Here is a 25,484-nt window from a genome sequence, read left to right as displayed (position 1 = left end):
ATCTTTGGAGCTATTCATAACTTCACTGGACAAGGCCTTGAGCAATCTGAGCTGGCTTTGAAGGTAGCCTTGCATTGAACTAGCTGGGAAGTGACTAGGGCCTATGATTTCAATGGCCTTCAATTTATAAAGCATTTTGAGATATCTTGGGATGATTGGCTGCTTAAATGTGCTTTAAATGTCCCTTTTATCCATTATTACAGAAGCCCATTTAGGTACAAGAGAAAATTCTGACGAGGGAATTAAAGACCACAGAGTTTTTATATCCTTTAACTCTGATTGTGTTAAAATGCATTTCCTTTGAGTCTTTTTTCACATTGTAGGAAGAAAAGAAGATTCTCTTCTATCACCCAAATGAAGTAGAAAAGAACGAAAAAATTAGAAATGTGGGATTATGTGAAGCTATAGTACAATTCACAAGGTATGAAGTCTGACTGCGTGGCTCATTGCATTAGTACAAGTCTTTTACATTTCCCAATCATACTTTTCCTTTTTGTGAGTGTATATAAATATCTGTGTCTACATACATGTTTTCTTTCCAGGACCTTTAGTCCAACAAAACCTGCAAAGTCCCTACATACGCAGAAGAATAGGCAATTTTTCCATGAACCTGAAGAAAACTTCTGGATGGTCATGGTACTTATGCACATGATATGCATGTTTCTAAAGCATCATACCGCAATGTTCTCAATGCATTCTGCATTGTCTAATACCAGCCTGTTCCACTTTCTAGGTTGTACGGAATCCCATAATAGAAAAGCACAAAGATGGAAAGCCAGTCTATGAATATCAGGAAGAAGAATTACTGGTAATACTGAACTTTTTTTTAATAGGTTATATTGCATTTTAAGAGTACCTCCAGAAATATCTTAGTTTGATTCTTCTTGAGCTGCTGCAAAATTTATTTTATATATGTATATCTCTTCTTAAATGGAAAATGGGCAAAGTACTTTTCAGGAAAGTTTAAATAAAAGAGTAAGATAGAGAGTTATCCACGTAACAGTTCAAGATCACCCAGTAAACATCAGTGAAAAACACAGCTGTGAGACTTTTAGCTTGGAATAGGCAAATATTTCTGAGGATCTGTTTGTTTAATAAAGTTCTTGAAAGATTTAAAGTCTATGCATTTTTACTAGGTTTAAGTATACATGTTACTACTGTCTTAAGACTGCTAGTACTTTATAAAGAAATTTCTAGATGCTGACTGAAATTGCTGTTTAACTTTTCAGAGTTTATTTCTTTAGTTTGTGTGTTTACTGGCTCTTTGAAAACATGTTCTGTGAAGCTCAGTTAAAATATTTTAAATTCTGCCTCTTCTTATACTAATGTTGTGCTCTCTATTCTGCAGGACAAGGTTTACAGTTCGGTCCTGCAGCAGTGCTACAGCATGTACAAGGTAGAGTTGACATTAGAGGCTCCTCCTCTGCGCAGAGGCAGAAATCCTCACGGCACCATTGGCACGTGCAAGCTCATCATTGCTTTGGCGTTCTTGTCTCATTATTATTGTCTGGTCTCTTCCTGAAGGTATAATGGTGGTGATGGAAGAGAAAAATAAATCTTTTTGCAGTTACCTGGGCTGGTTCATTAGCTTATCATAAAAATAAGAGCCTTCTAATATTTGTGAAGTCCAGATTTCTTCTTTTGTGGGCGGTTACACTACTAAGCATTTGATTTTGATGGTGTTAGGTATTATCTGTTGGAGAAACAATACTGGATAAAGATCATCAATCTGGCTTTTCCAAAACAAGAGCGAATGATAAATAATTTCTCTATCATGAAGTAATTGTTTCCTTTTCTAATTCTGCCTCTGCAAGTGAGAGATGTTTCTTCAATGGAGAAGGGGTACCTTTGGATCTGTGTGGAGTCCAAATACTGAGAAACAGAAGCTGTACTGTAATCTAGCTATATTCTTGGCTGAGTTATAAGAAGTTATTGTAAATGATTACCCAAATGAGTGATTTGTATTTTCTTTTAACTATTAGCTTTTCAACGGCACATTCCTGAAAGCCATGGAAGATGGAGGTGTAAAAGTTTTAAAGGAGAGACTAGAGAAATTCTTCCATCGGGTAAGACCTTATTTTTCAGGCACATACAGTGTGATTCTGCACTGGGGGGGGGAAAAAAAAAAGCAAAAATCTTCTCTAAGTGGCTGCAGTGTAACTATAAAACATAGGCAGTGGAAAAGGTGCAGTGTCAAGACAAAAAGTCTGTTTATTTGTCACATACTTTCTGCTTCTTACTAACCTGGTAGGTTGTTTAAGTGGAGCTGAACCACAAGCAGGGTTACGTAAAAGTTTAGCTCTTGGTTATTTTTTCTGATGCAATGATGTTCGTTCTTTGGAAACTCTTTTAACGTTTGAATTGGTTAGGGTGATAACAACCAGTGCAGACCAGTTTGAGTAACCACTGCAGAACCATTCAAGTCGGAAGGAGTCTGGAGAGATCATCCAGTTCACCTCCCTCCTCAAAGTGGGGTAACACTGAATTCAAACTAGACTGCAGAGGGCTCTGGCTGGGGGAGTCCTGAAAATATCCAGGCATGGAGATTCCACAACCTGCATGCGCAGACTTAAAAGTCCCGTAGTACTGTGAAGTAGTGGATAGTGCTAATTTTTAGCTTTTCCCCGCTACTGCACTCCCATCTGGAATCTGTAGTCATGCCTGATAAGGTTTCAGGAAATACTGCTTGCATTTTAGCTAGTCTTTAGAATTTAATTTCAGTCTTTAAAAGATAATGTTTTAGTGAAAGGGTGGAAAACAAAACTGTTTTTGAGCAAGAAATCAGTTGAGTATTATTCAGGTATTTTTCGTATAAAATAACTGAGTAATCATGTCTGGTAGAATTTTGAGTTCCTACATTAAAAGTTTGATGCAGCTAGCTTTAAAAGGTGGCATCCAAGTGTCTGTCTGCCCCCGTTTTTCTAATTTGCACAGAAGGAAACAGAGGACTACTGTCAGCAGATAATTTTTCTGTGGTAGAGATAGGAGTATTGATATCTCTGCTAGTGGTGGAGTATAGACATGGTACACTGGTGTTTACAGTGGTGTTCTCTTAACAGGTTTTTAAAATAAGAACAATGTTGTGACACTGTAAACAAAAGTTCAGGCTTTGCTTGTGGGGTTTTGGGAGGGTTTGCTTGATTTTTTTGTAGGACTGTCATCGAATGAACACTGTTGGCAGTACTTGTTTCATTAGCTGGTGCGCACTTCTGTCCTGACTAAACTAAAAAGTAGATCATGGCAAAAAAGGAATAGATTTGGATCTTTAAAACATTGTTTCTCTTTGAAGCTCCTACTGAAGATAAAATAGTAATTGTTACAGATTTGTGTAAGGGAAAGAAATCCAAGCAAAAGTTGTTTCTCTTTTTCACTGGGGAACTGGAAATGCTTAAGAAGTTGGGTCATGCAAGTTGTTGTACTGCAGCCCTATTGACTGAAGTGGCTACATGTTGCTAGAAGGCTTGGACTGCACAAAAACTCTGAAAGGAAATGAGACTTGGTCTAGAAACTGGAACAGAAATGTGTCATGCTATTTTCAAGTATTTTACTACTTTGAGTTTTTGGTAATGTGAAATGACGGTAGAGGGAGCCATTGGCTAACTCGTCTCTCACTGTGCAGAGCATGTGATAGTGCATTTGAAATCTCTTGGTAAAGGTTACAGTCTATCAAGAAAAACAGAAACAAGCCAATAGATTTATCTGCTTATATTTCTACCGTCACTTCTGAAATTAAATATTAGTAGGATAGACTGTGCTTTCTTATACTCTCAAAAGATCTTGAGCTAGCCTTAAAAGCTGTTGTCTCTGATATTAATAGCAAGCTAACACCTGGAATCACATTCACGTGTAGAATCGTAGAATGGTTTGGGTTGGAAGGGACCTAGTCCAACCCCCCTGCAATGAGCGGGGACATCTTCAACTACACCACGTTACTCAAATCCCCATTCAGTCTGACCATGAATGTTTCCAGGGGTGAAGCGTCTTATCGCCTCTCTGGGCAACCTGTTCCAGTGTTTCACTGCTCTCATTAAAATATTCCTCCTTCTATCTATTCTGAATCAACCTTATTTTAATTTAAAACCATTACCCCTTGTCCTGTCGCTACAGGCCCTACTAAAAAGTCTGTCCCCACATGAAGCTGTATGTCATACAAGCATAACTGGAAGGGTCTTGGTTGTTTCAGGTTTGGGGGTTTTTTTTGATCGTTAGTCTAGATTACTGGGGATTGAACTTAAATTTGTCTTTTAAATCTGCACATTGGAAGTGTTCTGAATTCTAAAACACAACTGTCATTATTCTCGTAGTACTTGCAGACGCTGCATTTACAGTCTTGTGATCTGCTGGATGTGTTTTGTGGAATCAGCTTCTTTCCACTGGATAAAATGACTTACTTGAAAATTCAGTCATTTATTAATAGGATGGAAGAAAGCCTGAACATAGTCAAGTATACTGCATTTCTCTATAACGACCAGCTTATTTGGTAGGTACTTCAATAACTCTTTGGTGTGTCTTCAATTTAACATCCTATAAATAAGTGCCATAAAAGTAAACCTTCTGATTCAGTGAAAGAGTTGCATGAAGATAAGAAAACTGAATGGTAGGATGTAAGAAAGGCATTGGTCTTCAGCTTTAAAATTTCTAACCTGTACCAAATGATTGCTTCCAAGCTGACCTGAGGAGCCACCTAGAGAAGCATCTCTGTGACTTCCATTGCAAGAGCCTCTGTGCACACACACAAGTTCCTCTGTAGGACCTTCTCGTAGAGAAGGTTAATTAAAAGGTTGTTCTTTATATGGTTCTGAACCAGAAAGCTGCAGTGCTTGGGAAGAGTTCTACTTGAAAATCGACTTAAGAATAGCAAACTTGATCTTTATTTACATATTGTTTCTATTTCTCTTCTGGCTTGTGGCAAACTTAGATGTGTTTTTATTTAGCAAATAAACTAACATTGCAGTAAAAATTAATATTCTGGGATTGAATCTACTGAGACAGTGAAATGTTGCTACTCTGGCTTGGAGTGTGCTTTGCCCAAGTTTTAGTTAGAGGATGTGTGATCTAAACTACCACACAAACATCACTTGTGTTTATTTTCTCCCCGATGTTCTAGGAGTGGATTGGAACAAGATGACATGAGAATTTTGTACAAATATCTCACAACATCTCTGTTTCCAAGGCACATGGAACCTGAGGTATGGTAGTTGGGTTTTTTGGTCAGGTAGGGAGGTGGAGGTTTCTGGTTTCTGGGTTTGGGATTTTTTTTTTGTATTTTGTGCTTGGTTTTTGTTTTCTATATTTTTGTTTAGCTGTTTGGTACCATTAAGGGCTAAAATAACAAAGAGAAGAAACTCTCTTCCCCCTGTCCCCTCCCACCCATTACATTTTAGATGAATTCTGAGATGTATTGCTTTTGGGGCCGTTTACTAAACTCAGCAGTAGAATCATAGAATCATAGAACAGTTCAGGTTGGAAAAGCCCCTTGGGATCATGGAGTCCAACCACTGACCCTACACTACAAGTTCATCCCTAAACCATATCACCCAACACCCCATCTAAGCGACACTTAAACACAGTATTTGCACCCCAAGTTTAAAATACAAATTTTGCTGATAATTAGAATATGGAATGGTGATAAAGAATTTACTGAAGGTCAGTACCTGCTGACTGCTCAGTACTGCAAATGAATCACTTCCATTTAATGGCTAAATGCATCATGGAGTGCCGTAAGACCACAGGGGGTTAGTTATCCCTCCCCCCCACCAAAAAGCTCTATAAGCTATTTTAAAATTAAATGCAAAACCAGAATGCCCTGTTCTATCAGCATCTCTTACACTTTACCTTTACCTCCCTCTGTGTTACCTTGTGAGTGGTAATTTCTGCAAAGGGTTTGCTTTGTTTTGCTTTGATTTAAAGACAGTCCACAAAATGTAACAGGAAATACCTCTAAGCTGTTTTTTCTTGTGTGTGTGCTTTTTCACTTTAGTTAGCGGGAAGAGATTCTCCAATCCGCGCAGAAATGCCAGGGAATCTGCAACACTATGGCAGGTAGCTCTTGTTTACTGTTACCGCTTACTCCTTCTTCCAACAAGGGCAAAGTGTTTGGGATGAGTACATGTATTTTGAGTACATATTCCACACACAGCTGATGCAATGTAAAACTTGTCCCTCTGGAAAAAAAAAAAAGGAAATGCTTCATTAACAGTTCTGTCTATTTATTTTTCTTCCCCACTGTTCTCAATGTACTGCATAAAAAATTTTGGAACGGCTCCCATCATTGCTTTTCAGTCAGGCACTTCAGACACAGGTGTAGATTTAAACTAGGAATTTCTCAATTTTTTTTCTCTGTACTCCGCATGTCAGAGTAGGGAATTCTGTACTTAAGCAGCTGAGCAACACTACTTTGAATAATTGTGGGGTTTGACATCTTTCTTTCCTCACAAGAATTCCTCTTGCCTGATTTATTGTATTCATTTGGAATCAAGGCATCAGCACATACTCCCTGCTCTGCCCTCTCACCCCAGTTTAGGTGCTTCTAATACATCACTGTTGTACATAAAACTAATTTGAAAGTACTGTTGGAAAGCAAAGGAGAAGGGCTTTCCCAGTGGCAACAAAAAAAGGTTTTTTAAAGATAGTCACAACTTGAATGTTGAAAAAGTTTTGTTGCTCTTCCTTTGCTCATCTGTGCCATTTATTTCTTTAACATTATTCTGGCTTTCTGATCCTTTTCTGATACCTCTTACGGAGTGTATATGCAAGTAATACTTTGAAAATGTAAGAGTGCTGAAATAACCTATTAAGTGCTCTATGCCCCTCTGGACAGCTGAAAACTCATAATATTCAAATATATTCATACATGCAAGTAATTGCTGGTTTCAAGAACATCTGTTAAATAGGAAAAACTGAAATGCAAGAATTCATCGCATCTAACCTATTGACTTATTTTCTAGGTTTCTTACTGGACCTTTAAATATTAATGATCCCGAAGCAAAATGCCGTTTCCCCAAAATATTTGTTAACACCGATGACACTTACGAAGAGCTTCATTTAATTGTTTATAAGGTATTACTTTTTCCTCTCTGCGATTGTTCCACAGAATTAGGAATCTATATACAACAAATATGATAATGATGTGAAGTACTGTATAGACAGATGCATTGATGTGACCGGATTAAATCAAAGAGACAGAAAACTTTGATGTTTCTAGCAACAAGCTTTAAAGCCTGAATCTTCTTTTCTCTTTTCATGTACTCACCCCAAAACAAACAGTTGTTTTATTAAAACAAAATACCAGCCTTCAGTCACTTGAAGTGGTTTCATATCTAGCTTTATGTAACAATAATCACCAAAACAAACCCCAATTTTTAAAAAATGAAACTCAAGTTTCTTGCATACATATATCCTTGCATAAAATGCATTTTTAGCAAATTTTACCTTTCCCTTACAACTTAAAAACTGTTAACTGGGCTGAATTTTAAAAGTGTAATTGTGTTGTGCTGTGCAGAATTGCAACGACATTATCCTATTGAAGTGTTACCTTTAAAGTAATTATTATTCTTTTTAATTTAACTGATTTACCTGTGTGTGACCTCACTGAAGTATTGTCATTTACTTGAGGTAGTTGAGGTAGCCTGTTTTAAATGGTTTTTTTTTTTGCTTTAACTTTTTTGTTCCAGGCCATGAGTGCTGCTGTCTGCTTTATGATTGACGGTAAGTACCTATTAGCATCACTTACTTGGCAAGACATAGTACAAAATGCTATTACATGCAACTTGTTTTACTTTTGCAAAATACATTGATTTATTATTTGAGGCTCTTTATGAGTGCTTTTACTAGTCTTTGGATTTTTTTGTTTCAGTGGTGTAAGTAACTCAATCTACACAATAAAATGACTAAATGTTGCTTCAGTTTCCCATGCACTTCATCCATAAGGTTATAATTAAGAGAGAAATGTGTCCCAGGATTCTTGCTGATGTGTAAAGAAAACAACTACAGAAACTGTACTTCCAACTGTGGGAAAAGAATCTCATCTCTCCCTTTTCTTTACCCGACACCCAGCTTCAATTCCTCCTACGCTGGAGTTTTGCCGTAAACTGGATAGCATTGTTGGACCTCAACTCACCGTGTTAGCATCAGACATATGTGAGCAATACAACATCAACAAGAGAATATCAGGGTTTGTACCACATTTCCGTTCCTGTTGCAGATGCTCATTAGTTGGCTAAAAATTAGGTTTAATGAACTGCTTAAATAATGGTAATGTGAGCTCAAATGTTGAAAGCGTTGGTTTAACTGTGTACTTTAAATTATATGTATCTACCTTTCTGCATCCTAAGCATTTGTGAAGTGTCTGTTGCATATTCAGGTGTCCCTGAAGTAACAACATACATGTTACTAATTTTGGAACGGGTGTTTATTGTGTGGCTGAAACACACGTTGCTTTTTTGTTGCAGGAAAAAAAAAAGATGTAGATATTAAGATAAATCTCACTATGATCAACTGAGATTCTGCCTCTTCATCCCCCCCAGCTGTCAGCAGATTACTCAGATACAAGAGGTGGAACGTTTAGGTTTTGCTGCTTTTTTGTGTGAACTGGCACTGGCTGACCTGAGGAGATGATGCGTTTACAGATTACTGTGCTTGCAGAAGTATATACAAGATGGCAAAAATGCCAACTGAAGCAACAGTCTTCTGTCCCTGACCCCCATACTGAAGTAGAGAACTAGGGGATTTTGCAAAATCCTAACTTCAGTTTATATTTTCTAACTTTTCTTAAGGAAAACAGGGTCTCATAATGTTCACAATTGTTCTACCAGCCCAAGGGCTATTTAAGTTTAAACAAAAAAAAAAAAAAAAAAAAAAAGAAAAATCACTCTTTGTGCCCACATCCCCCTTTGTGCCGATTTCCTTTGACTTCTGCTTTCCCAGGCTGCTGTTTTCTATCATATTAGAAGAACTGTATTTTTCATGTCCAGTGGACGCTGACAGCACTAGCTCTGAGTACTGCCTTGGACACAAGTGCTTCGAGCCTGGGCGGAGTGTATATAACTCTGAACTCTGCTACAAATCCAAAAGGAAAATGGAGGTCTAGATACTGGAACAACTTTTGTGTAACAGTTTGAAATGGAGATTTTAGCGAGTGGATTATTTGGTTACGATGCAAGCTTTACAGTTGAGTACTTTTTTCCAGAATTACTGCTTCTTGGAGTGTTGTCATGTATAGTAGGTGAGGGAAAAAAACTGCCTTATTTTTTCTATTTTGCAGGACTAAGGTAACTACTTAAGGGGCAAAAAATAGTCAAATGAAAACGTATGTTAATGCTTTGGAAAATATTCCTCTTGAACTATAGCTGACTCTCCATAAATTTCTATTTATTTCAGGATAGATCTGTTAGTTGGGGAAACAAGAACAGCATCACATATGAGAACAAAAGAGGAATTAAACCAAAGATAGGTGTGTGACTGAACTCATTTAGTAGTAGCCTGCCAAGTCAGCAAATTTGCAGGGTATAGAATAGGATGTGCTTGAAATTGTGCTGATCTACTAAATCATTAAACTTGGGGTTTTTAAATGTCATCTGGGACTGGCTTTGGCAGCTTTAGCTCTTTTAAAGTTTAATGCCTTGGTGTCCTGAAAACATGATACAGTTCCTTGACATTAATGCATCTGGGTGACAGAGAGCAAGGCTATCTAGTTGTTTGCCAAGGTGAATGGTGTCATCACCGAATCTTCCTGATTCTAAATTATACATAGCCTGAAGTACCAGGTGCTTAGAACTGGTTTTTGCCACTCTGAATTTGCTGTGACTTCCACCAAAACTACAGTTCTAAGTGACAGGTTTTGTATCAATGTAATAAAAGAGGAAATGAGGGAAGACGACGAAGGCAGGTTATTTGCTTGGCTTACACAAATGATGGGGGAAGTCCAATTTCCTGGATAAAGGAAGAGTTCTTTATTTTGATTGTAACAAATAACAGATGTGAGTGGAAAATTATTTATTGATCAAAAAAGACCTAGCATCAGATTGGACTGTCACTGAGGAGAGCAGCAAGGAAACAAAATGGGGACAGAGGAAAAGCAGGTTATTGGTAAATGCAGACAAACTACTGCTGGGAAGTGGGGCAAGGCCTTTAGACCTTCCTGTGTCTATTTACAAGCAGCCTAAGCAGCAGAAGGGGGAAAAATGGTTGGTTTTGCAGGCTTTTTTTTTTTTTTTAAAACGTGTTAAAATGAATTTTGATTATGCCACAATTGTTAATGTACTTGGGTCTCTTCAATGTGAAGATAACCTCGGATTGTCTAAGCTTTGCACTGGCTAGTTACCTGTTCTCATGCAGCCTGTGCTTGTACAGCATGTCAGCATTCACAAGTTACTTTTCTTTTTCTTTTTTTTTTTTTTTTTAAATCTTCCTAGGGCTGAGAAGGAGCCCCAGTTTAAGTTTATCTATTTCAATCACATGAACCTGGCAGAGAAAAGTACCATTCACATGCGGAAAACACCCAGTGTATCACTTGCCTCTGTTCACCCTGACCTCATGAAGATTCTCGGTGACATCAACAGTGACTTCTCCAGGTAATGCTTAACTATTAAATAGCCTGTAACTCCTTCTGCCAAGTAGATGTGAAGCTTTCACATCTTTTTGTTCATGGATGGCTATTCCTAGCTCTGTGAGATAAATGCTGTAACAGGTCATATTTAGTATTTTGTGTTGGTTTAGAAGTAGTCTATCTTAAAAACACAAAACTTCTATAGACAAACCAAAACTGCTGATGGACAAATTAATGATTTATTCATCTGGGGATGTAATTGTCCTAAACAGCCATTTACGAAGCCTTCATGGACTGCACAGTCTCTGATACTGCACAACCACAGCAATTTATGACATTAAGCTGTCCTAATGATTACAAATAAAGTTGCTGAAGATGAACTTGCTGCCACTTTCTTTACTTTCTAAACCTTCTTTCAGAGTTGATGAAGATGAGGAAATTATTGTGAAGGCAATGAGTGATTACTGGGTAGTTGGGAAAAAGTCTGACCAGCGCGAACTGTATGTTATTTTGAATCAAAAAAATGCAAATCTGATTGAAGTTAATGGTAAGGATTGTATTTTATTACCTTTAAATACAGTTGCTACTAAAATGTATGTCCCTGGAGAAGTAAAAAAAATCCATGAAACGAGAAATCTAGAGAGGGATTGATCTATGATACACCAGGTAAGTTTGCGTAAGGTTTTAGTGTGCCTTCTACCAGCTGTGAAAGAACAGCATAAATATTCAGCAGATGTTCTTAATTATTAATGAATCGTTATTCCTCCTTCAAATAACAGAGGAGAGCTCTGTGAGCTTAGTTTAGGAATAATCAATGACATGTATTACAGGGGAGAGAAGAACATACTTACGTCTGAGTTAGGGGGTTTTTTTGTCAGTGATTGATGGGTAGGTTACTTACACATCTTACATCTATCCTGTCAGGGATCCTCATCCCATTGCTTTGTTTCTAATGCTGTTTTGAGAATGATTTACTATGATGAACATAAAGTATATTTAAAAGCTGATTGCATGTTAGAGAAATGGCAGTCTGAGTCTCACTTGTAGCAGTTTTAGGGCTCTGCTCTAATAGGAGGCAATGTGCTCACTTGGATGACGGAAAAAATTAATACTTTTCCAAGACAAATACTTTTCCAAGCCTAGCAACCTGAATTTTAAAAAGAGGACTAAGTTCCATGACTTACACAATGATTTCCAATTGTCTTTCAGGATCAACCTGCCCTACAGAAACAGTAAATGAGTGTTTCTGATAAACTTAGGAGTTGTTTTCTGCAAAAGAGCACAAAGCGAAAGTTTTGCTGACTTACTCTAACAGACTACACTAATCCCTTCTTCCCCTGAAAAGGTGTTACAGTGCCTTTATATAATACACAGCAGCTAAGTCTTTTACACTGCAACAGGAGAAGTGTGACAAGATGACTGGCTCAGCAGCAAGCTCAAACCATCATTTACACTTTAGCCACTCAGAATACAACTCATCTTTCAGATAGTGTGAAACGTCAGACTTAACTTTTTCTTACTGAAGACAGAGTAACATGGTATTTCTGTATTAGAAACTCCTAGGGCTTTTTCTGTTTGAATTTAGTTACATTGTCCTTGATGATCCCCAGGGTTTTCCTTAACGAGGTTTCTGTAATGTATCATACTGAAATATCTTCTTATTTTTTTACAGAAGAAGTGAAGAAACTTTGTGCAACACAGTTCAATAATATTTTCTTCTTGGATTGATCTGCAAAGGGCTGATTTATTGAAGATGTCAATGTCAGACACTTGCTCAACATGAAAAGTTATTAGTCATATTATTGACTGGAATAATTACAATAGTAAAGCAATACTTGCTTTGTAAGAATCAAAATTTCTACTAAAATCTGTAAACTCTGATCATAAAATTTATAGATTTTAAAAATGTTTATGTGCAAACTAATTAAAAAACAGTCTGAATTCATCTGTACCATTCCATTCTGATATTGTTATGTGAATATTTTACTGAAAAATAAAGCTAATACTTGTTACACTTTTAAGGGCATCTTTTTGTTTTCCTGTGTTCATTTGCATCATCATGGGACTTCCTGCTCATTTTCTACAAGGTGAAACTAGACTGGTTACAAAAGACCCCTGAACAAAGGACTGTCTAGGTTGACCTGTTCTTTGCAGCTTGTACTTCAGCCTGATTCACATTTTTTGTCGAATTCTTACATGGTTGTTTATGGGCAGTATTTCAGTTAAATAAACCCTATTTTAAGCAGAAACCCTTCTACTGGGACATACTATCATATCAGTTCGTGTATTGACTTAACACTGAGGGAATTTTTAGGTACAACTCAATAATAATAATAATTTGTTTAAAGGGTTTCAGTGATGTAAACGACCCTTGGTCTTGAAGCAGAGTTTCCCTCTGAAACTAGCAAGGCCTGTGCAGACAGTTTAGGCATACTTGTATTTTAGACCTTACTGCACATCTGGTTGGGTTGTTGCTAGGTTGTTTCTTTCTTATTCAAAGAGTACTTACTTGAAGCTTTAGTAGTTCTCATGCGAAGATTTATTTCTTCTTTCTGTTTTTGCCACCAGGCACCTTGGTAACAACTGAGGGTGCTACAGTAGGTGCCTCTTCCTTCACAGGGGGTACTAACAGTGTGACAGGCTCCTCTAACTCTGCACTCTTGGAGAGAAGTGCTTTTTCTGCTGCAGCCGCTTCTTGCCTTTTTGCCTCTTTGACTTCTCTTTCAGCAATAAGTCTGAGTGAACAAAGTTTAAATTTAGTATACTGCAAGAGGGTGGGGAGGTAGATTTATAGTGGCTAAGCAGCTACAGCTATATTCAAAGTATAAGCAATATAAACTGTCCTATTGCAGAGAAGGAGAAAATCTGTCTAGTTACCACTTCAAGTCTGACTTTAGTAGGTTAAAAAACAAAAAAAACCACAACAAACAAACAAAAACCCCCATGTTAACTGCCTTTACACAAAACAAGGCTGAAGTGACAGTAAACATCAAAGAGTTAAGAGTTCTGTAACCAGGAAACAACTCGTATTTGCTATTCCCATCGGTAACAGAAGTCATACGAGTTACATTCTGTATGTTGCTTACTATACCTGGATGACACTAATAAAGTACAGTTCTCATTTTCAGTAACTCTGCTAGCAGAAGATAAGAGATAACAGTACTTCAGGATAATATACAACACTCACATTGCCAGCTCCTCATCCTTGATCTTTCTCAGCTGAGCTAATTCAGCATCTTGTACTCGATTTTCTTTTATTTTTTCCCTCAGCAGTTTTTCATGCTGGTAGGCAGGAAAGAACTTAGCTGTAAAAAAGACATGCACCTGACACATCCACAGAGTAAAATCTTCATCTTGTTCAGTTTTGGGTTCTTTTGGTTCATCTGCAACATGTAAATTAAACAGGTTACAAGCCTCAACATATGAAAATGCTCTCACTGATTTCTGTTCTGCATGAACATCGGCTTGTTGTAACGTAAGACATCTTATCCCAGCTAAGGATGGCACACCAGTAATAATAATTCTTACACCAACTAAAAAAAGCAGAGATAGCAGTAATAGCTTTTATTTGTCCAAGACATTATAAAAATGTGAAAAAGGGCAGATTTACAGATTGAGCGTAAATACAAATTACAGTTTACAGATTCCCTACAACTAAAATGTGGCACTGTATAATTGGGGAAACTATTTAAGTCAGTACTTAAACATCTCATTTCATTATTAAGTTTCTTCTTCTTTAAAAAAAAATTCTTTAAAAAACTTCCTCCAGAATTACTGTTCATTTACTGCCCTCTTGTGACAAACTGAAATCTGCATATACAATTAAAATTTTGCAATTCAAGAGCTAAAAGGGATTATTTTGTGTTAGTCTTTAAACAGTGGGATTGTTTTACCTCTCAGTTCCCTTGCTGGACAGAAATCCTGTTCTTTTCCTGCATCCCAGCTGAGCATTGACAGATCTTTGCCATCTCTGTGAGTTGTGTGTAATGAGAGAACAGTATCTAATATTGCAAAGAAAGAAATAAGATTATTGAGTCTGTAATCCTGTGCATTAAATATCAGGTCTGATCTTCACCATAAACAAATATAAATTGTTACCTGACCTTGGTTAGACCTATGTTTGAAACACTTCTGTACTGATGAAAAGTTTCTTTATAATGAAGGAACAGTGCAGAGTTCAACTTTCTGTTTTCATGCCCAAATGCATGGGACAGAACAGGAAGAATCTAGTTTTAAAAAGCCGTTAAATTATTTTTAAGGAGAATGTGATAGCTTCTCATTAAAATCACACCAAGTTCTCATTAAAATCACACCTGCATATAGCAGGTGTGGAAAGTTAAATGTAAACCTTGTCGTAACTGTCAAAGGGAATGCAGCTACCTTCTGTGACTGCAGTATATCCAGCTGTTTCACTCATCAGCTACTGTTCTAACCATCTTTCAGTTGCAGAAAGAGCGAATCTCCTCTAGCACCACTGCTTGTAGATGCTGACAGTAACTGCAGTACTCACCCAGCAGAAACTCCTGAAAAGGATGCCCTCTGTCTTCATAAGGTCTCAGTGGCTGGCAAGAAGTTTTAAATTAAGTTACTAAATGCCTGGACTTGTGTTCAAATTAAAAAGTGAAATCACATATCCATTTGAGTCACGCAAACTCTTATCTCCAAAGCATTCTGCCAACCAAAAGCAGAAGAGGCGTATCTTTGATCAGTCAAATAATTTGTCAATTCCTCTTCAAACACTGGAAGACTTGCAAGTGCTTTATGAGTATTTATAGTTATGTAGGAAAATGTGCAAATGTGTTAAAACTGTCTATAGTGATGTTACAATCTAAGGCAGCAAACGGAAGAAAAGCAGAACTGAATCAAACGACTGTTTATGCAAAAAGAGGAAACTGGTTTCTATATTCAGGAAACACAACATTTGCACAGCCCAACTTTGTCCTGTAAGTGGATACATAATAATATTTACCAGGTTTGCATCAACTTTACCTGGGACAGAGAATATTCTGGGTACAGAGACACAACGGTGGTTCCCTCGGAGAGACCCTTGACTCTAAAGCTACTTCTTTTCTCATGAACACAAGCTACTTGCTCCTTAATCATATCACTGGTAACATACACCAATGCGCAGTTAAGAAGAGCTTCAACAAATTCAAGAAAAACCAACTAGAGTAAAACAAACACAGTGATTAATTCATTCATTTTTGCAAAATCCCTTCATTAACAGCCATATGCACCTGAGCAAGCAAAGACTCAAAAGTGATTGTGAAGCTTTGGTACCCTCATTTATCTAGTCAAACATGACTTCTGCTGAACAAAAATTGAAAATAGCTCAAGCTCAAAAATTCAGGAGGTGATATATCATGTTACACCATATACAGGTCATACTGAGATAAAATACTGCATAGATTTTTGCTGTATCTGGAGCTAAAAGCAATTTCTCTAACAAATAACACAATTATTGCTATTACATAAAATGTTCATTTGCATACAACACTTCCAGAAACGTCAAGAATGGGTGTGCAATGCCCTAATAAGACTGACACCGTGTGTTCACTTTAGCGGATACTGTTTAAAACAATAAATTCAGTTATGTCTTTTACAATACACCATGACAGAGCAGGAGCTGACTCCTTACGGGTGAAGGCCCTCTGTAACTGGCCAGCTGTCAGGTGGCACAGGACTCTTCCACAGTCACTGACCAACCTCACTGAGGCAGCCACACTTCACACATCACTAATTAGGTTCTTGCATCACCAGATTTTCAGGATCAGTGGGTTCGCATCTAGTTATTGATCCATCTTAACGTTTCCATACACACCTCCAGCTCCAGGTTGGTATCACTGCTATCATGTAGAGAGGGACCATCTTTGGCAAGTATTTCCACAAGTCTTGAAGCAGTTAATTGTTTGTTGAGAAGTTTTAAATCCTGGGTAAGAGTAAATGTTACATGTTAACAGCACTTAAGGCATTCCCACATTGACCTAATTTAACTCCCTTTAAAGTCTGTGTTGAAATTTCTAGTGGTTTCAAATGATACTTCCACATACATAATTAAAGACAGAGTGAAATTCTGGCCCTGCTGAAGTCGACAGCAGTTTTTCCTAGATTGCAAAAACAATGTTAAGAAGGTTCTTAAATAAAAATATAAAAAATACAGTTTTGCCATCTGATATTTTAATTAATATTTTTCATTTTAAAAAGGCTTCAATTTAAACAGTATTAAAACCCCAGGTATATCAATGGGAATTGTTCCCTAGATTCAGTATAATCTTGATCTGTCCCTGAATTACTGAATTTTAGTAAAGAATCTCATTCTCACCTTGGAGTATATTAAATTAATACATTATTAAAAGGTTTACTCTGTTATTTCAAAAGCTTCCAGTCTTCTGAATTCTACCAGTAAGACATTTTTATGTATACATTTTATGGGAGGAGGCCGGGGAAGAAAAAGCCAGCAAAAGTATTTATATTCCCTTAAAACAGATTTGTCCAACACTTGATTATTTGAAATGATCAAGTACAAAATTAGAATTCAATTCTGCAAAAGTACATAAATAATTTCTGTAGAACTGTCTCTTTAATGTTTGTTGAAGAGTTTGTACAAATAACACCAGTCCTACCTTTTCAACTGTGCAGAAGCCACAGGGAATATTTTTAAATGCTCATATAAAGTGAACAAATAAAGTGCAACTAATTACATAAAATTTAAAAAAATAGGTTATTACATCGAACATCCAAAGGAAGTGTCTCATTTTCATTGTGGGTTCAAATGGAGGTCTGGTACTTGGTCTGCAAAAAGCTCTGTATATTTCCCAGCATTTGTCAACATAGCTCATGGCAAAAACTGTACGTTGTTCTTCAGAAAATAAGATACCTTTAAAAATGAGTTGGGGAAAAAAAAAATAACTGTTACAATAAAATTCTGATGTATGTGGTCCTAATGGATGAATTCTGCACAGCAAGGAAGAAATACCATTACTTACTCAGGAATAACATTCCTGGACATCATCTCTGAGAAACACTTACTCAGGTAAGGACCTTTCTCTCTACAGCTGAAACAAAGATACTCTTGTCTAGGAAGACTCAAACTCATTGCACTGAAATAGATTTCACTAAAAAATGAAACTTACTTGTGCTCTTCATGATAGATATGAAATGCTAGATGAATAAGGTAAGACAAAAATGTTCTGAACAGTAAAGTCTCATGTGGAGAATGTATCTTCTCAAGGGGTGTTCTATAACCTAGGGAATTTGAAAGAAACAAATCTCTATTGCTATCATGTACATTAAAATGCATATAGGCATACCGACTTGTCAGCACTTCTCATCCTCTCCATCTCTACCTGTCACAGTGTAACACCACTCCTGGAAGAATCAGACCAGACACACTATCACCTCCAAACAAGCAGGTCAAGGGAGAACCGCACACCTACAGCCAAATCTTTTTCTAGAAATGCATCTGCTAAGCGTATATGAATGAAAAGAGAGGAGAAGCTGGAGTTAGACCCTTCAGATACTAGGGACACTGCAGTGCACCCTACTGCACATCTGAATGGAACTGATTGATTAATTGGCTCTATGGAAGAGGAAAAAAATACTACATGCAAAACACAGTTAAGAGTACTGGGGGAAAAAAGGAAAAATATTTCTCCTCTACTTCTCTTATTCAAACCTCTTAAAACTGCTTGTAATAGTAAGACCAGAGGTGAATACAGTTTTTGAATACATGGCTCTTGAGAACAGTTTCTGAAGTGGTACTGAAATTCTGCGTTTTCTCACCCAAGCACCTGAAGTGCCTGGAGAAGCACTAATGCACCCACTGAGAACTCGCGGGCACAGAGGTACTCACGCAGGGCCACGTAACCACGAGAGCTGAGCTAACTCGTCACTCCAACTCTCCAGAGCTTACTGCTAAAACTCCTAGATTCCAGACCCCAACAAAAAGAAATACAAACCGCTCAATATCCGATCCATTCCAGCAAGAGTTAGGTTGGCGTGATAAAACTGGCAGTCCTTCAAAAACCTCCAAAACTGGAGCTTAGTCATGAGGAAGGTATTGTCAAAAGAATGATCACAGCCTAGGCCGCTGTAGAAGATGTAAACTCTCCTCAGCTCTGTGATATGCCTCAACACAGCAAACGTTACCTAAATAAAGCAGGAAATGTTTTCAGCATTATCGCACAGCAAGTAGGGATCGGCCTGTACTGATCTTGTAACTGGGCACATAATGTTTTTGATCTTGTAACTTCGAAGAGAGTATCCCTGGTTAAGTGTTTACGAGAGCGTTACTCAGATGTAGTTATAATATGTATTTTTTGGTGAATGACAAAACATAAATTGGTCTCTGTCAGCCAACAAACCTCACAGTAGTTGAAGACAGTTGTTGAATGCATTCATGTATTTTTTTTGTCTTCTAGTGGAAGCTCAGAAGAGGCAATACTATCTATGAATTCTTTTTGGTTTTTTGTCCTTTTTTGGCCTTCAGACTTTCAGGTAATTCTTTAATGGAAAGAGTTACTTTAATACAAACAAACCAGAAAATGTAATATGAACCACTGTGAGGGAAAAATGAAAATACTAAAGAGCAGACTCTTACTTGTTTCAGTTCTTCATGTCTCTCTTCCCTTGGCAACAAGTCAAGCACTGAAGATATATCCAAGTCAATATTTGATCCCAGAACAGAAGTATTTTCTGAGCCATTAATGACTGTGGTATTTTCTACCATGCAAATAAAATAAATTACAACAAATTAAAATGTAGTTAAAAACACATATATATACACACAGAGAGACAATAAAACATGTAATTCCTTCTGTTACTGACTTCATATTGAGTAACAGACTCATTTATAGTGAGGAGTAGAGAGATTTCATATCAACAGCATAACAAGTGAAGACTAATTTTCTCAAATCCAACCCCTAGTCAAAAGAAAATATAGATATTGCATAAGCTACATAAATTTCAGACAACAATGTTACAAAAGCATTATAAGATTTAGTGTTGATGTGTCCTCAACTCAAAGTGTCATGCATAAGAAACAAGCAGCATGGGAGCAAAAGTCATTAATTATTAAGGTAACTTTCATTTTTATCAGCGTTCTTTGAAGAAACATCTCTAGCTCTTGAGTAAGTATGAACAACTTCCCATTATCGCAAAAAAAGGAGCAACAAAATACAAACCAAATAGAATTTGTTTTCTTAAGCTGCTTACCAGTGCCAAAATGACCTCCTGAGCAAATGGCATTCAGCTCTTTTGCATCCATTGCATACATTTGGAAAGCAGGATATTCTACTATACGATCATCTATAAACTCTCCTTCATAAACATGACCATTCTTGAAGACAAACTTGCCCTACAGACAGATTAATTTGATTAATTTAAATACAAGTGAGAGATCAGAGAAAATAACACTAATGCTCTCAATCAAATTTCCTTCTAAGAATCTTGGCTACAATGCAATATATGAGATAAAATAAAGCAAAATAATCTCTCCTGCCCTTTTTTTATAAAGTACTTTGTCATCCGTTAATTAAAGCACATGCTGGGATGAAGAACTGCCTATATATCTGTTTGATTTTGAAAAGTATTTTGAGGAAAATCCATTTCACCCCCATTTAGAAAGATTTGTTTGCGATCCTTAGTTTGCACACGTGGCACTCCCGCATACCTATTTTTTTAAACAGTCTGTTAATGCAAGAACATCTCTGGGCAAGGATGGCTTGAAACCCCTTAGCTCACAGTGTCAGAGTGAAGTACTGACCAACCACGGCAAAAATCAGGATGCACTTACTGCACTGAAAGTCCCAACAGTAAAACATAGTTCTTTAGACACACACTACACATCTAACCACAGAGTCAAATCTGTGGCCCAGCGAGGTCCTTGGAAGGGGTCCTACTGCTTTCAGCAGACTCTGCCCTTTACATTGGGATTCCACCCACAATCAAATGGAATGTAGTTTTCCATACAGAAACCTAGAGATCCAGTACACAGGGCACAATTGTCTCTTCTGGTGTTGTCCATAGTTTTTTTCTTACTCCTTGTCAATACTCACCTTGCCATGCTTCTTGTTACAAACCCATTCACCATCATACACTGCTCCACTGGCATATACGAACTTCCCATGTCCGTGTCGTTTGCCATTTACAAAATCACCTATGTATACATTCCTTAAAGGATACTGAGAAGCAGGGATTCTCTTCAAAAACCATACGTGGGTGCCATATCCATGCTGAAAAAAAAATTGTGTGTTTAAAAAAACCCCACGTCTCCAGAAGAGCTACTATTGCGACTTTTTGAAAGGAGGCATCCTAGGCATCTTTAAGAGCTGTTGTTGGCAAATGTCTCAAATCAAAGCACTCAGTTGACAGCGGCAGTACTTCAAATCGTCCCAAGTCCTATATTCTACAACAGTGCACGGGAGAAGCGCTCAGAGGATATATGGAATCAACACATACCTGAGCGAGGTGGCCCAGCCCATGGAAGGGGGTTAGGACTAGATGACCTTTAAGGTCCCTTCCAACCCAAACCCTTCCAGGATTCTACGAAGCTCTACCAACAGGACTCCTAACAACATCCTGCCTGCCTGAATCCTTTGGACCGTAATGCTGAACAGCCAGGTGAGAAACACCGTGCCAGACAGAGACTGGACTCCTTGACAATTTTATGCAGAGTGAAAAAACACAGAAAGTAGCTCACCTTCTTTTTCCAACAGAATAATAAAGCGAAGGAACAGAAAATGCCAGAAAACTTCTCCTTTCTTCATAAAACTTTTACAAGAGGGAACAGTGCGGTCTAATGTTTTACAGGTGATAGAGAAGTAAATTGCCACATATACTTACTGTTGAAGTTATATATCAAGCTAAGTACAGTCACAAGCATTTAATTTTCGTTTAATGACAAAGGTTTATATTTTCCACTAGAGAATTAAATCATGATTTTGTAAAACCAAGTCAAAAGCCTTTTAACAACTTGAATATTGCTAACTTGAGAATCAATCTATAATAAACTGTGTATTTCCACTATTTTGACTAGCAAAAATCATAGAAATCTCCTTTCACATTGCAAATGACTTCCTATCTAGTTTTACTACAGTAATGGACAGATGCTGAGCTAAGATTACTGGGGAAGAAATGACTACCTGTATGCCATACACCCACTCTCCTGTGTACTCTTGATTAGCTGTCAGCCATCTCATTCTTCCTTTTCCATGACGTACATTTTCCTCCCACTGACCTTCATAGATATTTCCAGACTTATAGCTACAAAAAGGCAATAAAAGTTAATGATTCACTCATACTAAATTCTGAGTAGATCTTACTAAGGCAAGGTTTATGCAAAACCCCACTGTTACTAAATTTAGCATTTATTAATGCTAAATACTAGCATTACTGTGACAGTTATCTCACTGTGATATACAGAGGTTTGTTTGTACCAATTGCTTACCTCCTATTTTTAACCTACAAATCACTAAAAATATTAATCAGATCTTTTTTCCCCAGTCTTTACCATAGCCAAAATACTATTTTATATATAATACCACAAATAATTAATTTACTAATGAAAGCAGCTCCATCTGTTCAAATTAATTGAGATAATTTTGTTTTAAATGTTGATTTGTGGTTTACCAAAGTTGATTTTGGATGTTGCCTTCAGACATTCTTTTGTGGAAATTATCAGCAGAAATATCCAAACATACAAATGTACGTTTTAGACAAGTTGTTACTCTAACATGCTTTGTACAAGTATTTATTCCACTGAAGAAAGTACACACTACTAGGAAATGACAGCATTTGTATTCATTTTAAACAACAGGAGAAACTATATGATAGTACATGTAAAATAAAAAAAAAGAAGATAAGAACAAGTGTTATCATGTTTACCATCTCATTCCCCATCCTTCTTTGACGTTATTTACCCAGTCGCCTGAATACCAAGAGGTGTGTTCCTGATCATAATAAATGGTACCCTGAAACAAGCAGTACGGTCAATTTAAATAATTATTCATCTACATTAATAAAACATTGCATAACAATTATATAAGACGTAATCACACTCCTAGTCACTTTGAGACATGGTACTGAAAGCAACTGCTGTGATAAAATTAAATAAAAAAGCAACACTTTGATGAGTATTAGTTAAGATCTTAAGAAAAGATGAACTATTCCCAGAAAATCATACTAGATTACACCAAAATCTACCGTGTTTTTCAAAACACGTTCAGAGAGCTAACTTTGTCAACTTAATCACAATAGTCACTCTGAGGTAGATCAGTTTTCCGACTAATTTAGAATTCAACTGCCAACAGTAGGTCTACAGCATTAATTGTCCTGTCTTTCTGTTTAAGAGCTTCCTCTCTGACAAAATGGGAAGACCATTGCACTGGTGACCACCCACAGCAGCCTGTGTGATTTTAGTGTTTCATTAGTGACACAGAACACAAAATCCATGTAATTAGAATGAATTCTCCTCACATGCCGAGAGCATCAGTCTACAAAATGTCAGGCCTAGAAGAGCATCTAATCTGGACGCACAAAACGGAGACAGATAAAAGCACTACTTGCCTTTACACAGTTGGAACTAGATGTTACTTACACTAGGTAAGGCAGTCTTAATTATCACACTTGTTCTGCTTAACACATTTGGGAGGTGGGATCCCTTTGTTATTACTGAGAAGCTAATTGTTCTGTCCTTGTTACGTGGCTATCAATGCTGTCATCAGTTTTGACTTTGTCATCATCTACTCGGAGCAGCATAAAGGGACAAACCACATATGAGGCCAATTACTCTTTCAGGATACCATTCATCCTGTCTGCTACAAGCAAGATCCCACCCCAATTGCTTTAATTAGCATTCATGACTTCAGAGAAGATCCTTAGGAAAAATTAATCTCTACACTGCATAAAACCATACAATGGCATAAAACATTTTTCCAAAAACTTTGCGAAAGAGTGCTTGCTGTTCTAGAAGGTAGTCACCCAAGACCAAATCTCCTTTGGTGTTTTTACTTACCTTTCCATGTCTTTTGCCTTTACACCAATACCCAATGTAAGAAACTGGACGAGTGCCGCTCCTGAAACATCCAAATCCATGTCTAAACCCATTCTTGATGGATCCTTCATAACTGCTGCCATCGTTCCATGTATAACGGCCATTAACCATCTGCACATTCTTAACAAATGTTCCCTAAAAGATTAAATTTCATCGTCTGAAAAACTGAGACTCACTGTTCCCCAACTATCTGGGAAAAGGCAGGCTTGCGATCACAATCACTGCCATAGTTCTGCAGTTGCCACCTGTTATTGCACCAACTGCTGCAACTTACCTACATTCCTTGAACTTGCACACTGTGGCAAATTGGCTGCAACTGTGTTCAGTTATAAGTTAAATTGCACTTTACCTCATATTTCACTCCATCAGACCACGTGTAAGTCCCTTCTCCATGCATAAGCCCTTCAGAAAACATGCCCTTCAAAATAAAGAGAATGCTTGCAAATTTATTCTTACAACTAAAGTATGACATATTAATTGCCCTCTAGCTACTAGTTTCAAATGAAGTTTTACTGTCAAAAATCAACAGCATTTTCAATGCTTACACATTCTGAGTGCTCAGCCTCCACCTACATTATAAGAAATAGCCTGCCTGTATTAGAGGAAGAACTTGTTCCACTACTACTTTAATTTACATACTCACCTTATGTGTATTTCCCCCCTCAAAATATGCAAATCCTTCACCCTCATACAATCCACGGACTTTTTCACCTTCATAGCTACAAGGAAAACAAACTAAAGATAAATATTTCAAGTCACTGTCAGTAGGCCTAAATTACAACAGAAATATACTAAATTACCTTTGATTTACCACAGTCTACACATAGGCCTGTTGTGTAGAAAAATGAGCTGCAATAAAATTTCCAGTTCTGTACCTTCCTTGAAACATTTCACATAAGTATTGTGTTGCTTCAGCCTCATACTTTGTTCAGTTAAGAAAACAAATCACATTGGTATCATTTACTCACAACCAGGCAAGCTGGTCAGTATATGAAACACTATATACAGTCCTCTTGAACTACCGAAGGATTTCATTAACACTGCCATTCACCTGTTTTGTCAGTGTAGGATGTTCTTAATGGATAGGAGCAGCTGTAAACATTAAAAGACAGCAACAACTGATCATTAAATGACACAGCTACATTTCCTTCACCACCTGTCTGTGTTCTTAAACAAAACTTCACTGTAGGTGAACAAGCTAAAAGCACGCAGCAGGCAGATAGCACCAGCAGAATGTAAGAAGGCAACAGAATTCCCAATGGGTCTCAGAAGGTGTCACAGCTACTAGGTCTGATTCTCTGCTTCAAATCAAGAGCCAAATCTATGTAGGACATGGAGCACACCTGAGATACTTAAATGAGAATTCTTGACTTCACAGATGTATTTGTAACAAGCATACCTTTTTACAATAACTTGAGCAAGAATACGTTCCTCGTAGTATAGAGGAATATCTTGGATTGGAGGTTCCTCTACCTTCTCTGGTTCTTTATCCGGTATCACCAGCTTTGCCTGTGTTTCCTCCTCTTGATTCACTAAAGTCTGCAAATCTGTCAGCTTTGTCGAACTCCTCACAGCTGTAGTATCTTGTGCAGAAGTAGGAGGACGCACAGATTTTTCTGCCTTCTTACTGTCTTTCTTCTTATCCTTTGCCATAGCTACTGTATTGTCTCAATGTGTTTTCCTTCTGAACACCTACTGTCTTATGTAAAGACTTTTCCTCCTCATAATCTATTTGGTAAGAAAAAGAAAACAACATCTAAATGCACGAAAAATTACCACTTTTGTCCTTTATTACTATACATGTATGTGTGTTATTTTTGTAATAACAGTTCCTCAAGGCAGTGGTTTCAGCTTGTGGCAGGCAGACTGCAGAGCTAACAGAAAGCG

General features: G+C 37.3%; 2 protein-coding genes across 2 annotated transcripts; one reads left to right on the top strand and one right to left on the bottom strand.

The window, feature by feature from the left end:
* The first annotated feature begins 327 nt into the window (after window positions 1-327).
* On the top strand, window positions 328-12,567 carry LOC104267991 (vacuolar fusion protein CCZ1 homolog). Its single transcript, XM_009865682.1, has 14 exons — window positions 328-421; window positions 543-636; window positions 734-808; window positions 1,349-1,396; window positions 1,983-2,066; window positions 4,305-4,480; window positions 5,108-5,189; window positions 5,981-6,042; window positions 6,948-7,059; window positions 7,674-7,707; window positions 8,056-8,173; window positions 10,413-10,571; window positions 10,966-11,093; window positions 12,219-12,567. Exons 2-14 carry the CDS (start codon window positions 628-630, stop codon window positions 12,272-12,274), a joined length of 1,143 nt encoding a protein of 380 aa, XP_009863984.1. The 5' UTR covers window positions 328-421; window positions 543-627; the 3' UTR covers window positions 12,275-12,567.
* Window positions 12,568-13,085: 518 nt separating this feature from the next.
* Window positions 13,086-25,250, bottom strand: LOC104269860 (radial spoke head 10 homolog B-like). The gene is made up of 19 exons (XM_009865681.1): window positions 24,997-25,250; window positions 24,241-24,316; window positions 23,947-24,015; window positions 23,559-23,732; window positions 22,430-22,515; window positions 21,688-21,808; window positions 20,602-20,778; window positions 19,760-19,901; window positions 19,146-19,267; window positions 18,505-18,694; window positions 17,680-17,791; window positions 17,533-17,595; window positions 17,275-17,455; window positions 16,368-16,475; window positions 15,536-15,712; window positions 15,057-15,108; window positions 14,440-14,547; window positions 13,734-13,929; window positions 13,086-13,281 (listed from the first exon to the last, which is right to left on the bottom strand). The coding sequence occupies exons 1-19, from the start codon at window positions 25,248-25,250 to the stop codon at window positions 13,086-13,088; spliced, it is 2,604 nt and encodes an 867-aa protein (XP_009863983.1).
* Window positions 25,251-25,484: the final 234 nt, after the last annotated feature.

Source organism: Apaloderma vittatum, unplaced genomic scaffold (genome assembly GCF_000703405.1).
Source record: "Apaloderma vittatum isolate BGI_N311 unplaced genomic scaffold, ASM70340v1 scaffold2263, whole genome shotgun sequence".
In the NCBI taxonomy this organism is placed as follows: domain Eukaryota; kingdom Metazoa; phylum Chordata; class Aves; order Trogoniformes; family Trogonidae; genus Apaloderma; species Apaloderma vittatum.
The sequence above is the reverse complement of the archived record's forward strand: the minus strand, read 5'-3'. Positions and strand labels throughout refer to the sequence as shown.

What these genes read in the sequence shown, in the direction of transcription:
- LOC104267991 (XM_009865682.1), top strand. An exon ending in TGTCTGCTTTATGATTGACG is followed by an intron (nt 7,708 to 8,055) that starts GTAAGTACCTAT and finishes CCCGACACCCAG; the next exon opens with CTTCAATTCCTCCTACGCTG. An exon ending in ATCAACAGTGACTTCTCCAG is followed by an intron (nt 10,572 to 10,965) that starts GTAATGCTTAAC and finishes ACCTTCTTTCAG; the next exon opens with AGTTGATGAAGATGAGGAAA.
- LOC104269860 (XM_009865681.1), bottom strand. Translation starts at nt 25,250, where the DNA reads ATGGCAAAGGATAAGAAGAAAGACAGTAAGAAGGCAGAAAAATCTGTG. An exon ending in GCTCAAGTTATTGTAAAAAG is followed by an intron (nt 24,317 to 24,996) that starts GTATGCTTGTTA and finishes TTTTCCTTGTAG; the next exon opens with CTATGAAGGTGAAAAAGTCC. An exon ending in AGGAGGTCATTTTGGCACTG is followed by an intron (nt 19,268 to 19,759) that starts GTAAGCAGCTTA and finishes TTTGCATGGTAG; the next exon opens with AAAATACCACAGTCATTAAT.